At 37.6% G+C, this 21,466-nt stretch overlaps 1 protein-coding gene across 2 annotated transcripts in view; it reads right to left on the reverse strand.

Moving 5' to 3' along the window:
- Positions 1-21,466, reverse strand: part of GABRB2 (gamma-aminobutyric acid type A receptor subunit beta2) — a gene marked incomplete at both ends in the record, with an annotated part of 238,879 nt that overhangs the window by 25,211 nt on the left and 192,202 nt on the right. The window contains 4 exons of one of the 2 annotated variants that reach the window (XM_084242951.1): positions 5,437-5,550; positions 10,151-10,395; positions 17,807-17,959; positions 19,347-19,484. In XM_084242951.1, coding sequence (XP_084099077.1) covers positions 5,437-5,550; positions 10,151-10,395; positions 17,807-17,959; positions 19,347-19,484 — 650 coding nt within the window. The remainder of the gene's footprint in view (positions 1-5,436; positions 5,551-10,150; positions 10,396-17,806; positions 17,960-19,346; positions 19,485-21,466) is intronic. The other variant, XM_084242952.1, reaches the window with a different exon arrangement.

The raw sequence follows: 21,466 nt of genomic DNA on the forward strand, positions 1-21,466 counted from the left end.
TTTGCCTCATTTTTTGCTTTTACTTTCCAAGATCTTAACTTTAAAAGAATCTAATAAATAGCATTTTGTTGGGTTTGGTTGCTTGATTAAATCTGAGAATCTTATTCTTTTGACAGATGAGTCTACTCCAGTTGTAATAGATAAGACAAGCTTGGTCTTAATTCTATCATCCTCCTTTCTGCTCTTCTTTCGCTTTTAACTTGTTCCTACTCTTCTTTCTGATATCTAGCCTTAGCTACATTACCTGCATATTACTTTACTTCTTCTTTTATGTAAGGTTTTTAGAAGATGTGTTGTCAGTGTTGGATTCATTTACTGCAGTGGCCCTCAGGTTTTCCTGCTTTTGTATGTAATACAAAGATCAGTGAGATTAAAAATGCAGATTTCTGGGGCTTCCTGGTGGCACAAGCATAGCACTGTGAGGCTATCAGCAGCCACTGTAGCACGTGAGTTCAATCCCAGCTGGCCAGGGAGCTACCCAACATGGCGCAGCACACCTCTCGTGTCTCCCCGCTACAACCCTTAGCAGTGTATTTCAGTCAGTCTGCCTGTTCTGTTTCCCAGTCTGTATCTGGTGTATCCTCTCAACCCCCACACCTCTGGCCTGTACCCCAGTTCTTGTGTGCATAAATAAGTGTTTAAAGAAATGCAGATTCCTCCATTTTCCCATGGATGACTGTGGTTTATTACATCTCAATGGTATCGATTTGTAAGCAAGAATCCAGGAGATTCTACAGTAGATGCTTTGAGAAACCCTGTCATAATTACCTATGTTAATTTTAAATATATCCTTACTATTCAAGTTATTGATTCATGAACTGTAAAAATAAGAGGAAATATTGATTTCTTGCTATAAATTAGAAAACACTTTCTCCCTCCTTTATCTGAACCATTTATAATTTTGATTTACATTATTAGATTATTGTCTTGATTTTTTAACATATCTTCATTATCTAGTTTAAAAATATATCAATTATGTTTTATTCTATATCCTTAATTTCTAGAGTTGTTTGACTTAAATGGTAAGAATGTTCTTTTTGAATGCTTTTGTTAGTTCTAAATGCTAGCATGCCTACAGGCTTTCCTTATTCTAAAGTTATTAGTTTATACCTTTTTGGGCTAGATTGTTCAGCTAGGCTATTATTTAAAAAATAAGGACTCATTACTGCAATGTTCCCTAAGACTTTGCGCCTTGGGGATTAAGTCTTTCTTTTTTGTTCCATATCAATAATATTCTCAGGTTGTATATTCTCCCCCTCATAAACCGATAACTTTTTTTCATTGTCTTATAAAATTTAATAAAGCTGTGGAGTGGATGGAGGCCAATCTTCTTTTTCTTGTAGATCATTCAGTTTTTTTGACTGGAAGTAATTTCAGAAGGATATAGTAAAGTGGTGATGAGACTGTATCATTTTGATCTTGAAAACCAGTATATCCTTTTGGCTTACTGATTCATTTCATTACAGGTATATATAAATATATAATGCACAGCAATGCAGCTAACAGAGTAGCCTCTAGTCATAGTTTTCGTTCAACTATTTCCTAGCTGTCTAACCTCAAGCAAATTAATTATGCTCACTGGAACTCAACTAATCATCTATAAAATTATAATTACTGCAATAAGAATTCCAGTCACTACAATAAGGATTCCAGATATTATATATGTAAAGTGTCTAGGTGCAGAGTAGGTACTCAAACAGTATTTATTATAAGTAGTATAAGTTATTGACATCAGATACGAATAGTTTTGCTATTCTATACTTCACTAACACACCTCTGTATGCTAAGTGCATTGTCCCTGTTCCATATATTTATAACAGTTCTCTAACTGGTTTTCAGCTATTGATCTCTTCAGCCATTTCTCCCTTTTTCCTTTATATGATTTTCTGTAGCTTGAACTTTGTGTTACTGCCTTGCATTTTTTTGCCACACTGATTTTCTCTTCTACTGTTTTAGATTCAAGTGGTCCTATGAAGATTGCTTTGCTTTCATTTTTGCCTTTTAAATCACCTCTTATTTACCATCTCATACTTGATCATTTGTTGCATACTCTGAAAATTTTGGTGAGAGAAACAAATTTTTATAATAGATTTTTTAAATTTATTCTTATCCTAAAGTTAATTGTTTTTTTTTTTTTTTCCCCAATAAGGGAGTCACTGTCTGTTCTTTGCAAGCTGAGTCCTCCCCAACCCCCACTGGTAGTTTCCCTTCATTGTTGCCACACAATTTCTTTGTTCAGATGGTCCATCTTGATAAAGATCTGGCTATTGGGTTATCCCAATTTGCTCAAGATAGCGGCGGAAAATTCTCTGAATTTCACTTGTCCGGATATTGTCTCTGCTTGCATGCTGCCCAGGCTCAGTATGAACTGGGGGTTGTTTTATATCATTTTTCTATGGCTATTTTAGTCTCCCTGAGTCTGGCATGGAAAGGAGAGAAACTGCACTGGGATGTTCGGATTTTCCTGACTCCATGCCTCTAACACGTTTCACAATTGGGCACAGTTAAACATTATTTTTCTGTTTCTTCATCATTTTAAGGGCTGGGTGATATTCGTGAGATCACATGTACACATGTGTACATGTGTATGTGTTTGAGTGTGTGTGTGTGTGTGTATTGCCACACTCTCATACATGTTAGTAGGTGTGTAACCAACAGCAGAACTTGCTAGGAACCAGTTGCAATATGTCACCATTTTAAAGGGACATCCTTTTGACCCAGAAATTCATTTTAAGAGAACTATCAGGAATCAATGGTGTGCAAACGTGTCTACAATGGGATTCCTTTTTAAAATTGTTCATAATGGAAATCCACTTAAATACAAGGTAAATATTTAACGGTGCATATTTCATAAGTGGTGGTAGATTTAATGCATTCAGTAAGATGCCTTGTAATTATACAGTCATTATATATTACAAACATATGTAAAAATATAAGCTAAGTGGAAAATAGTAATGTTCATAATAGTAGAGCCTAATTATTATTTATATAAAAATAGGTCACTGAGTGTGAATGAAAGCAGTGTTATCAATGATTATGTTGGAGCCTGGGGGTATAGGTGAATTTTATTGTCTTTTGCCCAGTTTTTAAAAAATGATCATGAATTGGATTATAATTAGAAAAATAATACTAGAGCTAAAATTCAAAAAAGAAAAACAAAAAGATACACACTCCCTGGTACCATCTCCAAAATAATAGCAATGATTTCTTAAGTGCTCTTTGCCTGGCACTATATAAAGTTCTTAACATAATTATCTCATTTAATTCTCTCATAGGCTCCATTAAACAAAATTAGTGTTTCAGTTTTCAGCTGAGGAACCTGAAGGATGGGAAGGTTAAACACGTATAATGCTACCCAGCTCATAAAAGACCAGGCCTGAGTGTCCAGGTCAATCTAATTCTAAAGCCAGCATCTCCCCCAGAGTCTCTGAGCTTTATCACATATTCTGGTGCTTAATAAAGGAAAGGCTTGGGCCTCCCTGGTGGCGCAAGGGGTTAAGCACCGCACTGTGAAGCAAGTCACAGCCTCTGCAGCACGAGTTCCATCCCCAGCTGGCCAGGGAGCAACCACATAGAGCAGAAGACCTCTCCTGACTCGCCTGCTGCTCCCCTCAGCAGTGTATTTCAGTCAGTCTGCCTGTTCTGTTTTCCACTCTGTCTCTGGTGAATCCTCTCAACCCCCATATCTCTGGCCTGTATACCAGCTCTTATATGCATAAATAAATCTTTAAAAGATAAAATAAAATAAAGGCTTGATCAATGCTCATTATCCGAACTGCTGAATACCAGCCCTTACTTCACACTCTAAATTTGAACGTACAAGAGAATTAAGAGAATAGAATAGAGACATACCCAATCCCCCCAAAAAAACCTACCAAAACAGAAGACATTAAAGATTTATATTTCAATAGAAACCAGTGAGCATTCTCTTTCACAGCATGTTTTATGAAATAGAGTTCCTGACAAATGTGAGCTCAGGTCATGCCATCAGAGACTGTCATTGACTCAAGACATTAACTGAAAGTTTAATGGACCAAAGAAACACATGTTCTTTAAAATATCCCCATGATCTCAGAATTTTCCTGGAACAATGCTTAGTCATTATACCAATCATATAGTATACTTAGACTTTGATTTAAAAAAAATACAACATTCTTCAATCATATTCATCATTAACCCAGACTCCAACTATCAAATATCTCTTCTTCTAAATGATTAGCATTCCACCCAGAATCTTGCATAGCCAAATCAGTCTACTTCAATTTCAACAAATGGAGTAAAGTTAAAAACAAAAACAGCAGGAACCATATAAATGAGATTGTCTGAGAGAGCAGACATTAGAGGATTAGGACTAAAATAGTGATTAAGAAAGTCTCAAATATATCTTCCTGGAATCCACCTAAAACCACTTATCAGACCATGTTCACTGTATAACACAAGAAGTTAAAAAGAAACCTAAAATACCAAAACAAAGTAGCAATTTGATAGGTTTATCACATCTGTCCCCCACTTCAACAGTATTAGAAATTAGTTATCAAGGAATTTGAGATCTGTACCAAAAAAATAAGAAAGAGAATAATACTTAAGCATCAAGTCCTCATAGGAAAGAGTCACAAGTGTTGAATACTATTTATTGCCTTCCCAAGAAATACAAATTAAGAAAAAAAAATCTGGAGTTGCACAAGTAATGGATGATAAAATAGATCAGTGACAATTATCATCCTTATCTTCCATTTCCTCCTCTCCCTCTCCAATTTGAAGGGCAATATGTGTAACAACTTGCCAGTTAGGAATTTCATACACACGAAGATTCAGATTCACAAGTGTTAGTCAAAAATAGCCTTTGTTTGGAATTCATTTAAGTCAAGAGTTTCCATAGGGAATAGTCTCAATTATTGCCGCTTACTTATCATTATTATTGTGCTGGATCTGTCAAAACAACACTTATCTGTAAAATAAATAACAATAAACAAGGACTTGATGCAAACATAATCTTCTTTGACACAAATAATCTAAGCCAGCAAATGCAGGTTTCTGAGTTTTGAGCCAACAAACAGAAGAACTTTCCACTTACTCCGTTAACTGAAAGAAACAAACAGGAAAACTAAGAAAAGCCAGAGCATATAATGACACACTATCCTGTCAATGCAAATGAAAAGGAATCGCAAAGTATGATCTGTTTGGTTTCTTTCTCTTGCAGAACAATGACTGAATGGAACACTGACATTTAGGTTTGTCAAAGCTATATTAAAAAACAAACCCAGGAAAACCTCACGAGGAGAGCCTTATGAAAACATTGGACTTATTCCCAAGACTCTCATGATACAAATCTATTGGTTATCAGTAAAGACGCCATACAATCTTTTCAAGGGAACAGCTAAACAAAATGGTTCCAACAGAAATACAAGAAAATGGATTAAAAGCTGGCTATCTAACCGTATACAGAGAGAAATCGTAATTGGTAGTCCGTCTAGTTGGGGAGAGGTTTCCAGTAGGGTCCCACAAGGATCGATATTGGGTCCCATTTTGTTTAATATCTTTATAAAAAATCTGGAAGACAAAGTAGAGAATGTGCTAATTAAGTCGACAGATGCCACTAGATTAGGATTGGTGGTTAAAGTTAAATGGATATAGATAAATGCTATTTGCCTTTAGTAGGACTGATGCTAATAGAGAACAGGATTTCTAATTACTTTTATCTTCTTAATATATCATTAAAAAATCTAATTCCAAGAACTAGAAATAAGTAGACTCAAGTTCTTAGTGGCTTTGCATAACAGAAAATTCAGCACAAAGAATAGAGACAACACCGATACTTGCATATCCTTGAAAGCAGATTAAAGGGTGCCCCCAGATCTTTTTGGTGCAGCTTTACTTGGAGAAATGGTGGTTTGGGGACTCTGAACATATTAAGGACATTGGAAACATTTCAGATATGCCAGATCAAGGTGGTGAAAAGACAAGAGTAACTAAATTCTCAAACATGTATATACTTAGTTACTGGCAGAAAAATGAACAAGGAGACACAACTTAAAAGATAAATGGAGAGTTGAAAACCTGACAGCTTGAGCAAGAAAACTGGGTGAAATTACTCAAGAGCAGATTCTATGAGGACACACATACACACAAATAGAAGAATGCAAGAGATGATAGGAAGGAATCTCTTCATGCTAGGATAATGATCATATAGTTTGGAACTACTTAGAAGACATTTGGGAAAAAGTATTCAATAGATATCTTATTTGTTTGCGGATTATTTTTCAAGATTTAATTTTATTTACAAGTTATCACATGAAGACAACTGATAACATAGCCTCTCCTTTGTAGATAAGTGGGTGGTTTTTCAGGTGAAATCAACTGAACTGAAAATATGGACTAATGAGGAATGATTTAAAAATTTTTATCTTATACTTTCACCTGCTAGCACATATATCAGATACGAAAATGAAGTTAGATCATCTCTGAAATTTTGTCAGTTTTACTTTACAATCTTGGATATTTTACTGTTTTTAAGAGTCGTAGGTTTTGATTCAGCTAAATGGTAGGATAAGATTGTTTTAAGAATTGCAGTTACTATGGTTAAATTAAATGCATGGAAAATGAATAGAGATAAGAGATTGGAAATTTGTAAATAAGGCAGGGACACAGCACTGAGCTCACCCTCCTCCCAGACCATGCTGCCCATTTTCTCTCTTCCTGACCTCAGGACAGAGCACAGTATAAAAATCACTATAGTCGACCTGACAGACTGCTTCTGTCTCAGGAAATTATCACAGGAAGGTAAAAAAGTCAATTCCTCTCCTAGTGACTAATTTTCTTTGAGCTGCCAACAATGCTTGGTTGATTATACAGGCCTGATCTTTGAAAGAAAAAAAAAAAAACAACTTTAGAATCATAGTTGAAAAGAAGGGACACTTTTGATAAAAAAAGAGAGTGCATTATTCATGATACTAATACAAAAGAAAACCATTGCAATCATATCTCCTTTAACCTTCCATGCCGGCTTCAAAAGGAAACTGTGGGCAACCAGGATGTTACAGGGTTACCTTTTAGTTTTAATCTAATCCAGATGACTGCAAGTATTTTGGTCTGAGCAATAGTTTATCAAGTTTAAAGTAGTTGGTTTACTATAGATTTTACAGCAGAGACCAGTGGAAAAATCATTTGGACTTTACAATTTCTGCCTTGAAACATTTCTCTGTGGGTAATACTTGCTTTAGGAATGGGATTGCATCCTAAGTGGTGAAGCACATAAAATACAGAAGCAAGCATCATTGACAGATGTGAAGACTGTATTTTAAAGGGTAATAATGCCTATCAATAATAGTGTGATACTTTATTAATATTTACCACTTACATACCTGCCCTGGAGACTGTGTTATCCTTTCCACACATCTCACAAATAATAGTCACAATAACTTTAGGAGAGAGGAAACCAGCTCATTTTTTAGATGAGGAAACAGAAGGGCCAGGGAGGGTGATTTTTTGTGGCTATGTCCACACAACCATTAAGTGGAAGGTAATGTTGAAACTGACTCACTCCAAAATAACTGTTCAGAAACATACTAAATTCTAATTCCTGCTTTCTTGTTGTCATGCATGCTAGCCAAAGAAAGCAGAAGAAATACTTGCTTAAAGAATTTAAGAGTAGGCCTCAGTTTATCATTGTTGAAAACAGGGAACTGGGTAAGAGGTTTTTTTTTTTAAGCATTTTATTTATTTGTTTTTGCATAGAAGAACTGGGGTGCAGGCCAGAAGTGTGCAGGATTGGGGGGTGAGAGGATTCACCAGAGACAGAGTGGGGAGCAGAACAGGTGAATTTACTGAAACACACTGCTGAGGGGAACAGTGGGTGAGACAGGGGAGGTCTGCTGTGTCAAGTGGGTCAGTTCCCTGGCCAGGGATCAAGCTCAGGCCACTGAACTCAGGCTGCCACGATGGTAGTGCTGAGACTTAACCCCTACGCCACCGTGGAGGCCCCAGAGCGGAGTTTTTTAGCTTCACCAATTCTGGCACTTGGGGCTGGATAATTCTTTGTTATGGAGAGGCTGATCAATGCACCATTGGATCTTCAGCAGCGTCCCTGCCCTCTGCCCACTAGACATCTTTAGCAATTCCCTTCTTCTGGTTTTGACAACCACAAACATCTAGACATTGCCAGAGATCCTCTGAGGGGCAAAACTGCCTGTGTTTTGAGAGCCCCTGCACTAGAAGAACTCGAGGCATCTTTTCTGTTCTCTTGTATTCTGTGCTGGGAATTGTGGCTCCAACCTTCACAGCCATGGGGCGACTGCATAGTGAACCATTCTTCACCACCATCTCAATACAGTGACTTTCAAATAATCTGAAGCTCTTTAGGTTCAGTTTGCTATAAAGCCACAACTTGCTGGGCCTTAAATTTATCATTTAATTGTAAATTAGTATGAAAAACACAGAGTAGATGAAAGTGAAAAGGGATCAGAATATTATCTTATTAAGTCAGCTTTGCATCAGTCAACTGATTTGGACACGTTTCAAAGGGCATCCTACAAGAGGGTTTATTTATGTGTGTGTGTGTGTGTGTGTATTGCTTATTTTCTCTTTTTTACTAAGGATACCATATCAGGAAAATCATAAAATGGGTTTAAAAAGCATCCTCTCAGTTGGTAAACTCAGAGAGTCAAAATGCTATTGACAGATTTCAAGAGGTGAAAACAAATTAAGCATTGAAAATAGAACACGATATCCGAGACCTGGGTTCATAGATTTTCAAGGGCATATTTAAAACTGGCAGATTACAAACATTTTCTCCTGGGAATGGATTGGAGACTAGAGATTAGAGCCTTGGATTAGAGAATGGTCCAGAATCAAGTACCAGTCCTATGGACATGTGGGAAAGTTTAGCAAATCAGAAGCTTTCCTGGGGTTTGCTCCCAATAAAATTCAATGGTAGAAAATATTTATGATATGCTATCATTGGAATTTGGTCAAAGTTAGAAACACTAAAATGTCAATGAAATAATTATTGTGATGGTTAATCAACTTTACAAACACTAGAGATATTTAAAAGATCTTGTATTCTTTGTGTATTATGAAAGGTCTGGATATGAACTATGAGAAAATCATATGCAAATATTCTGTTTTACTCAGAAAGTTCTATAATGAAAACCAGGAGAAGGCACATTTGGGGAGTAAAGAGAAGTGGGACCCTTGTCTCTGGGACCCTTGTCAAAAGTCTCAAGGTGGATATTCTAAATTGTGGCTGCAAATTAGAATAACCTTTGGAGAAATTAAAAAAGTATGATGCCCCTGGTAAACCTCAGAATCTCTCAGCCTGAATTTCTGGGGAAGGGCCCAGGGCTCATTATTATTTAATGTTTTCCCTGTAATTTGGTAGGCACCTGGTTGAGAAATCTTGTCTTAAAGAACAAGAACTTGAAGAACTTAAAGAACTGGTTGTGTGGGACTGGTCCTGTGTGCCCCTGGAGAGTCAAAAGCTTCCATAATTTTAAGAGGTACACATGCAAGGTTTAAGTACTATTCTGTCACCTAAATAGAATGCCCTTCTTTTCCCCTCTACTTCTCTTTGATCTTTCTGATTTCTTCCAGGAAAAATTCTCAGTTTGTAGCTGGTGGGCCTTTGATACATCTCTGTATGTGTCTATCTCCTTTTAAAATCAAAGAGAATATAGACCTCAGATCCAAGACCTTTGTCTAGCATTAATTAGAATGGTTTTTCTTTAGTTATTTCTATTTAAGATTATTTTCCAGGATGGGGTATAGCTTTAAGTGATATGAAATTCAATTTTAAAAGGAGTGAATAAATGTAAAGGAAATTAGCTTTTTAACATTTCAATTAATTGTAAATGTAAATTAAAATTTAAAGTAAATGATAGTATACATCATACTGATATATGAGGAAGGCAAGGAGGGGGTTCTAGATGACTATGGTTTGGCCAACCCTGTTAATGAAATGGGCACTCTGATGTTCTGTTGTTAGTTTGGGCACTACATGTGCCTCCGATGCTAATTATCTGTAGGATTTGGAGAAATGATCTGTTTCCTTCCCGGGGCCTTGGTTTCCTCATCTGTTAAACAAGATTGTTAGCCTATATTGCTCGCATTCTTCTATGAGTTTAAGAAGCAAGGACTGCAAGGCTTCTGAATTTACCTTGTTGACATCCAGGCGCATCTTCTCATTGTTGACACTCGCAGCCTTCTCAGCTGCTTTCTTTTGGCGTTGGGGTCCCCTCCCAAAGAAGATGTAGTTGACCAAAGCATATTCCAGAAGGGCCATGAAAACAAAGACAAAGCACCCCATCAGGTACATATCAATGGCCTTCACATAGGGAATTTTCGGGAGTGTCTCCCGGAGGTGGGTGTTAATAGTGGTCATCGTGAGCACAGTTGTGATTCCTGAAAAAAATGAGAGACTCTGAGTAATAACATTCCCATTTCCACATTGCACTTGAAGGTAAATAGGTTAATCGACCTCTTGTTCATCCATAAATGCCCCCAAATACTTACTGGATACTTATAAACCAGTCCTGTGGTGGGCCCTGGAGAGATGCGTAAATCATCAATCCACAGTCAACAACATCATGGGGGAACAGTTCCTTAAAGATATATTTACATTTACAGTTTTATATTGTGAGGGGGGACTAGACATGTGAATCAGAGGTGGTGGAAGATGTGGTGTGTTGGGTGAGTGTTAAGAAGATGCCAGTTCAGCCTAGTAAGTTAGCAGGGAAGTGAGCAGGAAGTGGACACAGTAGAGGTGAGTCCAGAAGGGTGAGTGGGAGCTGCCCAAGCAACCAAGGACATGCAATCAAGAGTGATGGTGGACCTGGGGCCTCCCTGGTGGCACAAGGGGTTAGGCACAGCACTACGAAGCTATCCACAGCCTCTGAGCTCAAGTTCAATCCCTGGCCAGGGAGCTACCAACATGGCACAGCAGACCTCTCCTATCTTGCCCGCTGTTCCCCTCAGCAGTATATTTCAGTAAATCTGCCTGTTGTGTTCCCCACTCTGTCTCTGATGAATCCTCTCACCCCCTACACCTCTGGCCTGTACACCAGTTCTTGTATGCATAAATAAATCTTAAAAAAAGAAGAGTGATGGTGGGCCTAAGTGGTAGAAAGAGCTTTCCATAAAAAAGGTGGACAGTACATTAGCCCATTAAAAGAATCTCAAGGTAATCAATGTGGGTACATTATGGGATAAGATGGCAATGATGGTGGGGAAAGGGAAGATTACATAAGAGCTGCATAATGGAAAGCCATCAACATGGAATCTAACGGTCTAATGAATTTAAAACTGAAGACAATGTGGAGCCAATGCTTCAAGCAGGGAGAAAATATTTTTAGGATAATTATTTGGTAGCAGTGTGGTTGAAAGGAATTATACAATACAGGAATAAACCAGCTAAATTTTTTCTTTCAGAATAATCTAAGTAAATTCTGAAGGGGAAAATAAACAAAACTACCTTTTAATAGCCTCAAAATCATTGAATGCATTACATAGATGATGTGGACAAATGGTTTTAAAAATTAGGAAACTGGCGGGCCTCCCCTGGTGGTGCAGTGGTTGAATGCTGGGCTGCGAAGCTGCCCACAGCCTCTGCAGCGCCGGTTTGATCCCTGGCCGCCGGTAAGGGTCCCACATGGCGCACAGACCTCTCCTGCTGCACCCACTGCTCCACTCAGCAGTGTATTTCATCATTCTGCCTCTTCTGTTCCCAGCTCTGGCTCTGGTGAATCTTCTCGCCCTCCCGCGCTTCTGACTGTACCCTGTGCTTGTATAAATGAATGAATGTATGAATGAATAAATAAATGAATGAATAAATGAATAAATCTTTAAAAAAATTAGGAAACTGGAGATGGAAGTTACAGAGAAGCAATAATTTGGACTGGGCAACTAGGCGTATAATGTATAGATGATTATGATAGAAGAATTCTAAGATTCTGTACTGGACATGCCACACTAGGTCAGGTTATAATTGTTCCAACTGAGTGAGCATGTATAACAGTGAGGAGTTCTAAGCTGTAAAGGTAAAGGGGTAGACAGAGATCTGCTGGGGTAAGCACTGGGAATCTGGCATCCTGTGCATGATGAGGTACAGCTTTATACCAAAAAGAATGATGTGAAAGTAGAGCTCAGAGGTCAAGATCACCCAGATGGGAAGTTATAGATTTAGCATTTGAACTGGGATCTTACTGATTCAGAAACCTGTGTCCTTAAACCCCACCCAATAACTCATCCCAGAAGTTAAGTTTTATTTCTATGACTTTTTTTGGATCATGGTTTTCTGATTAAATTTTACCTAATCAGACCATAATTCTTGTTTTGTTCTTATACATACTCATAAAACAATAAACTTGAGCAACTGAGGGTGAGCATGTCCAGAGAAAGCCTGATATTTCTATAGATCTAGGTGTCTCTCAATTCTGCAATCTTTATTTTTCATAGTATTAGTCATTTTGAAAGGTTTCCTAATTTCACTATTTTGACCACAGATTATTCTGTACAACATATAGTTCACGAAACTAACAAAGCTGGTTTTGCCATTTATCTTCTAAGTTTCACTTTAAGGTATTTCTAACCTAGTCATAAATTGTTCACATAAAGACTTTTTGTTGTTTTTTGAAGATATTTTCAAAAATTTCTTTTCAAAAGTACATAAATTCTTTATTATTCCTGTAATAGACATAAAATAGAGAACAGATTTTCACTTGGGCATGATAAAGTATTACAAACTCCATTTCTTTTTAAAATTTATTTTATTGATTTATCATTATTATTTAATTTTTTATGTTTTTAAATCATTTTCCATTTTTGCACAATGTAGGTATTTTCATCTTGGTTATAGTCCCCATACAATTCCTACCCCCTTATTTTGACCCTAATCCTGCCTTATCCCCCCTCCCCCACCCCCCTAGTAGTGTGTCTCTGGTGTATAGTTGCTAGTTGATTTTGATTTTTACTTTATTATAATTAGTCTTTTTCCTGGTCCCTTATTTAGGTTTTCTAAATTCCTTCTATGAGTGAGAGCATCTGGTATTTTTCTTTTTCTTTCTGGATTATTTCTCTGAGCATGATCCCTTTCAGCTCCAATCATGTTGCTGCAAATGGAATGAGTTTATCTTTTTTGATTGTTGAGTAATATTCCATTATGTATATGAACCATGTCTTCTTCATCTAGTCATCTATTTTTGGACATTTGGGTTGTTTCCATGGCTTGGCTATTGTAAATAGTGCTGCTATAAACATAGGGGTGCAGGTGCCCTTTTAAATTAATGATTCTGTGTCCTCTGGCTAAATACCTAGGAGTGGAATTGCTGGATCATATGGAAGCTCCATCATTAGCAGGTTGAGGAGTCTCCACACAGCTTTCCATAGTGGTTGGACCATTTTGCACTCCCACCAGCAGTGCAGGAGAGTCCCTTTTTCTCCATAACCTCGCCAACATTTGTTGTAGCTAGTTTTTTTAATATGTGCCATTCTCACTGGTGTGAGATGGTATCTCATGGTAGTTTTGGTTTGCATTTTTCTGATTGCAAGTGATGTTGAACATTTTTTCATATGCCTGTTGGCCCTTTGCATTTCCTCTTTGGAGAAGTTCCTTTTTAGCTCTTCTGCCCATTTTTTGACTGGATTATTTTCTTTGTTTTTGCTGAGTCTCATCAGCTCTTTGTAGATTTTTGTGATCAGTCCTTTATCATTAGTGTTGTGTGCAAGAATTTTCTCCCAATAGTTGGGGTGTCTCTTTGTTTGGTTACTGTCTCTTTTGCTGTACAGAAGTTCTTTAATTTCATGTAGTCCCAGCTGTTTATCTTTGTCTTCACCATCACTGCTTTGGGTGATGAGTCTTTAAAGATGTTACTGAAGTATATGTCATGAAGTGTTTCACCTATATTGCCTTCTATTTTTTTTTTATGGTTTCAGGTCTTATGTCTAGTTCTTTAATCCATTTTGAGTTGGTTTTTGTGCGTGGTATGAGGTAATAGTCAAGCTTCACTCTTTTCCATGTAGTGACCCAGTTTTCCCAGCACCAATTATTAAACAAACTTTCTTTGCTCCATTGCATATTCTTTGTTCCTTTGTCAAACATCAGTTGACCGTAAATCTGTGGGTTTATTTCTGGATTTTCTATTTGGTTCCATTGGTCCATGTGTCTGATCTTGTTCCAGTGCCATGTGGTTTTGATCATTATGGCTTTTTAGTATAGTTTGAAGTCTGGGTGTGTGATACCTCCATTCCCTTCTCTTTTTTTTTCAGGAGAACTTTGCTATTCAGAGTTTTTGGTGGCTCCATATGAATTTCATCAATATTTGTTCTATTTCTTTTTTTTTTAAGATTTATTTATTTATACAAGAACCACGGTACAGGCCAGATGTGCAGGAGGGTGAGAGGATTCAACAGAAAGATAGTGGCGAACAGAACAGGCAGACTGATGAAATACACTGCTGAGGGGAGCAGCAGGTGAGACAGAAGAGGTCTGCTTCGCCATGTGGGAATCTTGCCAGCTGGCCGGGATCGAACCCGTGCTGCAGAGGCTGCGGACAGTTTCACAGTGTGGCGCTCAATTATCTGCACCACCAGGGAGGCCCTATTTGTTCTATTTCTTTGAAGAATGTAATTTAAATTTTTATTGGAATAGCATTGAATCTGTATATTGCTTTTGGGAGGATAGCCATTTTGATAATGTTAATTCTTCCAACCCATGAGCAGGGGATGTCTTTCCATTTCTTTGTGTGTTCATCTATTTATTTTAACAGTGTTTTATAGTTTTCTTTGTACAGGTCCTTTACCTCTTTTGTTAGGTTTATTCCCAAGTATTTGTTTTTTGGTTTTTGTTTCAATAACAAAGGGGATAGTTTTCTTGATTTCTTCTTCTTCAGATTTATTGTTTGCGTATAAGGCTACTAATTTTTGTGTGTTGATTTTGTATCCTGCTACTTTACTAAACTTATTGATTAGTTTGATTAGTTTTTCTGTGGAGTTTTTGGGGTTCCCTATGTATCTGCAAATAGTGATATCATATCATCTGCAAATAGTGATAATTTGACCTCTTCCTTCCCTATTTGGATTCCTTGTATGTCTTTGTCTTGTCTTATTGCTTTAGCTACAACTTCCAGAATCATATTGAAAAGCAGTGGTGAGAGTGGACATCCTTGTCTTGTTCCAGATCTTAATGGAAATGCTTTTAACTTTTCACCATTGAGAATGATATTGGCTATGGGCTTGTCATATATGGGAACTTTACTATTATGTGTCTTGCTGTTCTCTTAATTGAAGTTCTCTTCAATTATTTCCTTGACTATTTCCTCTGTTCCTATGTCTCTCTCCTCTCCTTCTGGGATTCCTATAATCTTGTATTTCCTTTCCTCATGGAGTCAGATAGTTCCCAAAGCCTTTCTTCATTCTTTTTCCTTTGTACTTCCCTTTCCTTTTCTGTTTTGGTTCTTTTTATTTCTGTGTCTTTGAGAGTAGTTATTTGTTCTTCCATTTCATCTATTCTGCTTTCATTGCTTTTCTGAGAGTTCTTTATCTCCTCCATTAATCCTTTGAGCTCCTGCATTTCTTTCACTTCCCTCTTTAGGGACTCAATTTTATTCTTGTGGTCATTGATTATTTTCCCCATATTGTTGATTATTTTTCCGTATCATTTTCTACTTCTTTCAGTTTTTTAATCACAGTGACTTTAAATTCTCTATCGGGAAGACTCGTAAGTTCCTCTAAGTCACTATGTTGCAGTCTGGTGTTTGATTGTCTTTTTGTGGTGTGTCTTTTCCCTGGGGATATGCTCGGTTGCTTGTAATTTTTCTTCTCCCTGCTGTTTGTTTTCTAATTTGTCCTGTGTGTTGGGACACTGTGTTGCTGGTGCTGGGCGGCATCTCTTTGGTGTGCTCTTTCTGGATGTCAGAAACTAGTGGTCCAATCGAGTCCAGTGCTGCTATGCCAGAAGTCTGTCGGGCAGTGGTACTATGGATATGTTAATGGTCGCAGTCCCAGAAAATCTCCTCCTTATTTGTTTAATTCCAGAGGTATGTCTTAAGGTCCCACAGACTGCCCTGGCTGTGGCTGGATCACCCAGTGGGCTCCAAATCACTGGATCCCCCTCTGGGCTCCAACTCTCTGCCAGGCGGGGCCTGGCTTACGGAGGTCTTCAGCTCACCTCTGGCTGTGGGGACAGCCCTTTCCCAGTTCCACACAGTCTAGGCGGGTTCCAATGCAGAGATCCCTGTTCTCCATTCATTTCTTTATTCAGCAAATACTTACTGAACACACTTCACTTGCTGTGTTAAAACACTATAGATGTAATAATAAAGCAAAATTAGTTAGGGACCTTTCTTCCCAAAATTAGTTAGGGATCTTTCCACACCTTCAGGAAAAGGATTTGGTTGATAATAATCAACTAAATAAATATAAACTATACCTGAAACTGGTACACAGGGGGAGCTCTATGCTATTTTAAGACACTATATCACAGGGGACCTGGCTGGGCCCGGGAGATCATTACTTCTCTCCATCCTGCAACCCCCACAATTGAATCTCAATACAGCAGCGGACATGATCCATTTAAAACTGAAATCAAATCATGCTACTTTGTTCAATGATACTCTAATTTCACATAGAATACAAGCACAGTCTTTATCAGGGCCCCTGAACTGCTTCAGAATCCTGTCCCTTCTCCCTGTAATTACCTTTCCTCCTGAACTCATCATGCACATTTCTACTGGCCCCCTTGCCATGCTTGGCACATTCTGACCTCAGGGCTGTGTCATGGCCTGGAATATTCACACCCAGATATCTCTGTGGTTCTTTATCTTCTTCACGTCTTTGTTCTGTTGACAGTTCAGAATGAGGTCTACCCTTGTGAGTCTAAACTAAAGTCCCCGGAACGTCCAACCCCCTGACCTGGCTTATTTTCCACTATAGACTTGCCATATTATATAATGTGTATGTGTATGAAAGCTATTGCTCATTTTTAACAGCTAGAACATAACTTTCAGAAGAACAATGCTTTACTTCCAGTGCCTAGAATGTTTGGGGAACAGAAGGTATTCTGAAAGTATTTGCTGAATAAATAAATGAATGACTTCACTAAGCAAGTTATGACAGAATTGAGATCTCACAGTGGGAGAGTTAACAATTCAACATTTTTAAAGGGTTAGTCAGAACTGAAAATAATAGAAATTGTACAAAGGTCATAATTTACTATATCTAGCATTAGTAACATAAAAAGTGTTCATGAAAATAATTTATGATCTTTCTCTGATGTTTTAACAGATAAAATCAACCAGAAGATAAGCAAATCTATGGATAAAATTTCCCAACATTCTTTGTTTTCTCTATCCCTCAGCCATGCAACTCCGAAGTCCTAAGACTTTAGAATCCTGTCTGCTTCTCCACTAGGTACACAATGCATTTCCTTATTTCCTTTTTTGAAGACAAAAAGGTAGAAGAGGAGTCTTCCCAGGTAAGTAAGTATGGATACAAACAGAATAATTATCAGGGAGGATGGCATGAAATATGTTTCAATAAAAATATCAAACTGATGGAACTAATTTCATTACCAACAGCTATACAGTTCACTAATTTTGACAGGAAAGAATGTTAATATGTGTTTAATTGATTTAATGCTGAATCAGAACACTCAAGTCTCTCAGACAAATTCTTGTAATGGATGTGGTCCAGTATCACCAGGCATCTCAAATTGCAGGGTAAGAAAAGTAGGTGCACAAGTGCGTGCACGCACACGTGCACATGCACACACACACACACACACAGATAAAGCTTCACAAATAGTTACAGAATGACCTACCTAATGCCACTCTTGCAGCTGAAGCATCATAATTAATCCAGAAGGAGACCCAGGAGAGGATAGTGATGAGGATGGAAGGCATGTACGTTTGCAGGATAAAGTAACCAATGTTTCTCTTAAGCTTAAAGCTGAGGGACAACCTGGGATAGGAACCTAAAAAGACAATTTTAGAACATCATCATTATCAAGAAATAGTTACATGTTACTGTCTTTTAAAGGCCCATACAGTTTCCCTTTCTTCCCTATATTCTATTTTATCTCTTCTGCAAAAGAAGCCTTAGAATACCCAGTTTTTAATTGCTCAGTTTTGAATACACTCAAGGTTTTCACGAGACTGTTTCTCTTTTTAATTTCATTATTCCCATCAAGGTTCTAAAGAGACCTCTGCATGGTAAAAGGTGGAGAACCACTGATCCTTACTAATTGGTGGGAGATAAAACTGCAGGGTTAGACCTTGAAGATGGGTCCACTGAATGTGGTGATCTGAGGAATTTCTCTTTAAATTAGGTAGGTAAAGAACATAGTCTTAGAACATAAAAGATTCAACTTAATGAAGCATGTGGGGGAGACAGCTTACTAATTGAAAGAAAATCTAGCCCAGCCTTCTTGGGCAAAACCAAGTATTTTAATATTAAAATAAAGAAGTTTTGTGTAGGGATTCAAAGCATCTTGGGGATTCAGAAGAACTCAAATTTAGAAAAGTTTGGGTTGTTATTCTTTTTATAAAGCTGGAGTCTACTTTGTATTCCATGTCATACAATTCTTGCTTTAAGTAGTTTTTTCAGGGACAAGAAGTACCTGAATCCTTAGCAGCAGGACAATTCAAAATCTTGAGTTACAGGACTAGCAATTTCTGTGTGGTGAATTCATTTCAATATGAAAAATAGGAAGAGGAATATTCCTGGGGACTTACTATTTTTTCTCTTCATGAGTATGTAGCAAATAACTACTTTCCTGGACTTTTGTTTAAAAATTTGTGTTAAGAAAACTTAAAGCCTCTGCAGTGGAAGAGAAAAGTAGGTGAAAGCAGCAGGGTGATCTCAACACCTGGAAGGAGGTCTAGCTCCCAAGTAAGAGATAAGGCCACGGAAGGAAATTCCTACCCTGGAAGGAAAAGTGGAAATCCTTCCATCCCACTGTCTTTAGAGAATTGCAGTCTGGTGAGACTTGCATGGGCTGTGATAAAGCTATCCCCACCATGCATCAAAGGATTATGAGCAATTTTGTAAGAAGCATAAAATTGGGAGGATGTTTCTAGGTCATCATTTCTCTTCCTGTAATCTGTCTCTAACAACTAGTCCCTTCTCTTGCAAATGAGAGACCTATAGTTTAACTGTCTCAACTAGCTGTGTTGCCTTGTGGAAGATAATCCAATAGGTTCCAAATGAGTGTTAGGCTTGAGGGGCAGCAGAGACCTTTTCATGGATATATATTCTAGAGTCACCATTCCTTCCTGAGACCTGATCCTGATAAAAATAAATCCTCTTGACAAAATGTGATTGAAGACCCATTTCCCTTAACCCTCTTCCCTGACACAAACCTGTAGAAAAAACGACCTTCTTTGTGATGAGTTTGTAATCTACAATAGAGAACTGTGGAAGCTCAATCTTCGTTACTCCTGTGACAGCATTATCATCCCCACGCCAGTAAAATTCAATGTCATCAGTGGTGTATCCATCTGTAAAAGGAAGAATACAGACAGACAGACAGACAGATACACAAAACAGAAAACACACAAATGAAACAGAAAGAATACCTGTTTAGAAAATGAACTGTGTCAGTGATAACAGTTACAGCTAGAGGCTATTATGGGTTAGGTATCATGCTAAGTGCTGAAAGTATATAAATATATTGAATCCTCTCAAAGTTCCCACCAGGGAAGTATAATTAATTATAACCCCATGACGCCACAGAGGTTTAGAGAAGAGAGCAGCTTGCATGACACCTTGTAACTAGGAAGTGGTGTTGGTAAGGTTTGAACCTAGGTTTATTTGATTATAAATCTCTTTTTACATATTGTCATGTTACCACACAACCCTGGACTGTACTCGATGAGAATGTAAAGGAAGATAAAAATCACTTAAGATATCAGTACAGAACTGAATTCAATTAAATCCCCCTCCACTCCATGTATAGCTGGGTTTCAAGTGATTATGAAGAAGTGCATTATCACTTTGTGATATACATTGCTGGACTTGCCAAATCTGATTTGGCCTGACATTTATTTTCAAAAACCATATCCAAAGCATCAATACCAATAATTAAGAAGTACAAATGTATTGTATAGGTTATAAATGCTCAGTGCATTTAGGAGGAGCTATCTTTCTGTTCATTCTACTTATGTAACAGTCCGGCGAAGTACCTGAACTCTCTCTGTTCTCTATTTTTCTCATCCATGAATTGAGATAATACCAACTATTACTTCACATGAGTAGTTTTGCATGAAAAATGAGGTGTTACTTGTAAAATGCCTAGAACAATACACCTGGTAGGTGCTCAGAAAGGGTAGCTAATACTTGTTTTTTCAATAAGAATTACTTAAAATGATGAGTCTCTTCAGCTCTTTGTAGATTTTTGTGATCAGTCCTTTATTATTAGTGTTGTGTGCATAAGTTTTCTCCCAGTCAGTGGGGTGTCTCTTTGTTTTGGTTACTGTCTCTTTTGCTGTACAGAAGCTCTTTAATTTGATGTAGTCCCAGCTGTTTATCTTTGCCTTTGCTATCACTGCTTTGGGTGAGGAGTCTTTAAAGATGTTACTGAGGTGTATGTCATGTAGTGTTTTGCCTACATTTCCTACTATATATTTTATGATTTCAGGTCTTATGTCTAGTTCTTTAATGCATTTTGAGTTAAACAATCCAGTCAAAAAATGGACAGAAGAGCTAAAAAGGAACTTCTCCAAAGAGGAAATGCAGATGGCCAACAGCATATGAAAAACTGTTCTACATCACTTGTAATCAGGGAAATGCAAATCAAAACTACAATGAGATACCATCTCACACCAGTGAGAATGGCACATATTAAAAAAACTAGCTACAACAAATGTTGGCGAGAATGTGGAGAAAAAGGAACTCTCCTGCACTGCTGGTGGGAGTGCAAAATGGTCCAACCACTATGGAAAGCTGTGTGGAGATTCCTCAACCTGCTAAAGATGGAGCTTCCATATGATCCAGCAATTCTACTCCTAGGTATTTACCCAGAAGATACAGAATCATTAATTCAAAAGGGCACCTGCACCCCTATGTTTATAGCAGCACTATTTACAATAGCTAAGTTATAGAAACAACCCACATGCCCAAAAATAGATGACTGGATCAAGAAGATGTGGTACATATACACAATGGAATATTACTCAGCAGTCAAAAAAGATAAACTCATGCAATTTGCAGCAACATGGATGGAACTGGAAGGGATCATGCTCAATAAAATAAGCCAGAAAGAAAAAGAAAAATACCAGATGGTCTCACTAGTAGCAAGAATTTAGAAAACCTAAATAAGGGACCAGGAAAAAGACTAATTATAATAAAGTAAAAATCAAAATCAACAAGCAACTGTAAACCAGAGACACACAACGGGGGGTGGGGTGGAGAGGAGGGATTAGGGTCAGAAAAAGGGGGTGGGAATTGTATGGGGACTATAACCAAGATGAAAATGCATACA

The sequence above is a fragment of the Talpa europaea genome (genome assembly GCF_964194135.1).
Source record: "Talpa europaea genome assembly, chromosome: 9".
NCBI classification, from domain to species: domain Eukaryota; kingdom Metazoa; phylum Chordata; class Mammalia; order Eulipotyphla; family Talpidae; genus Talpa; species Talpa europaea.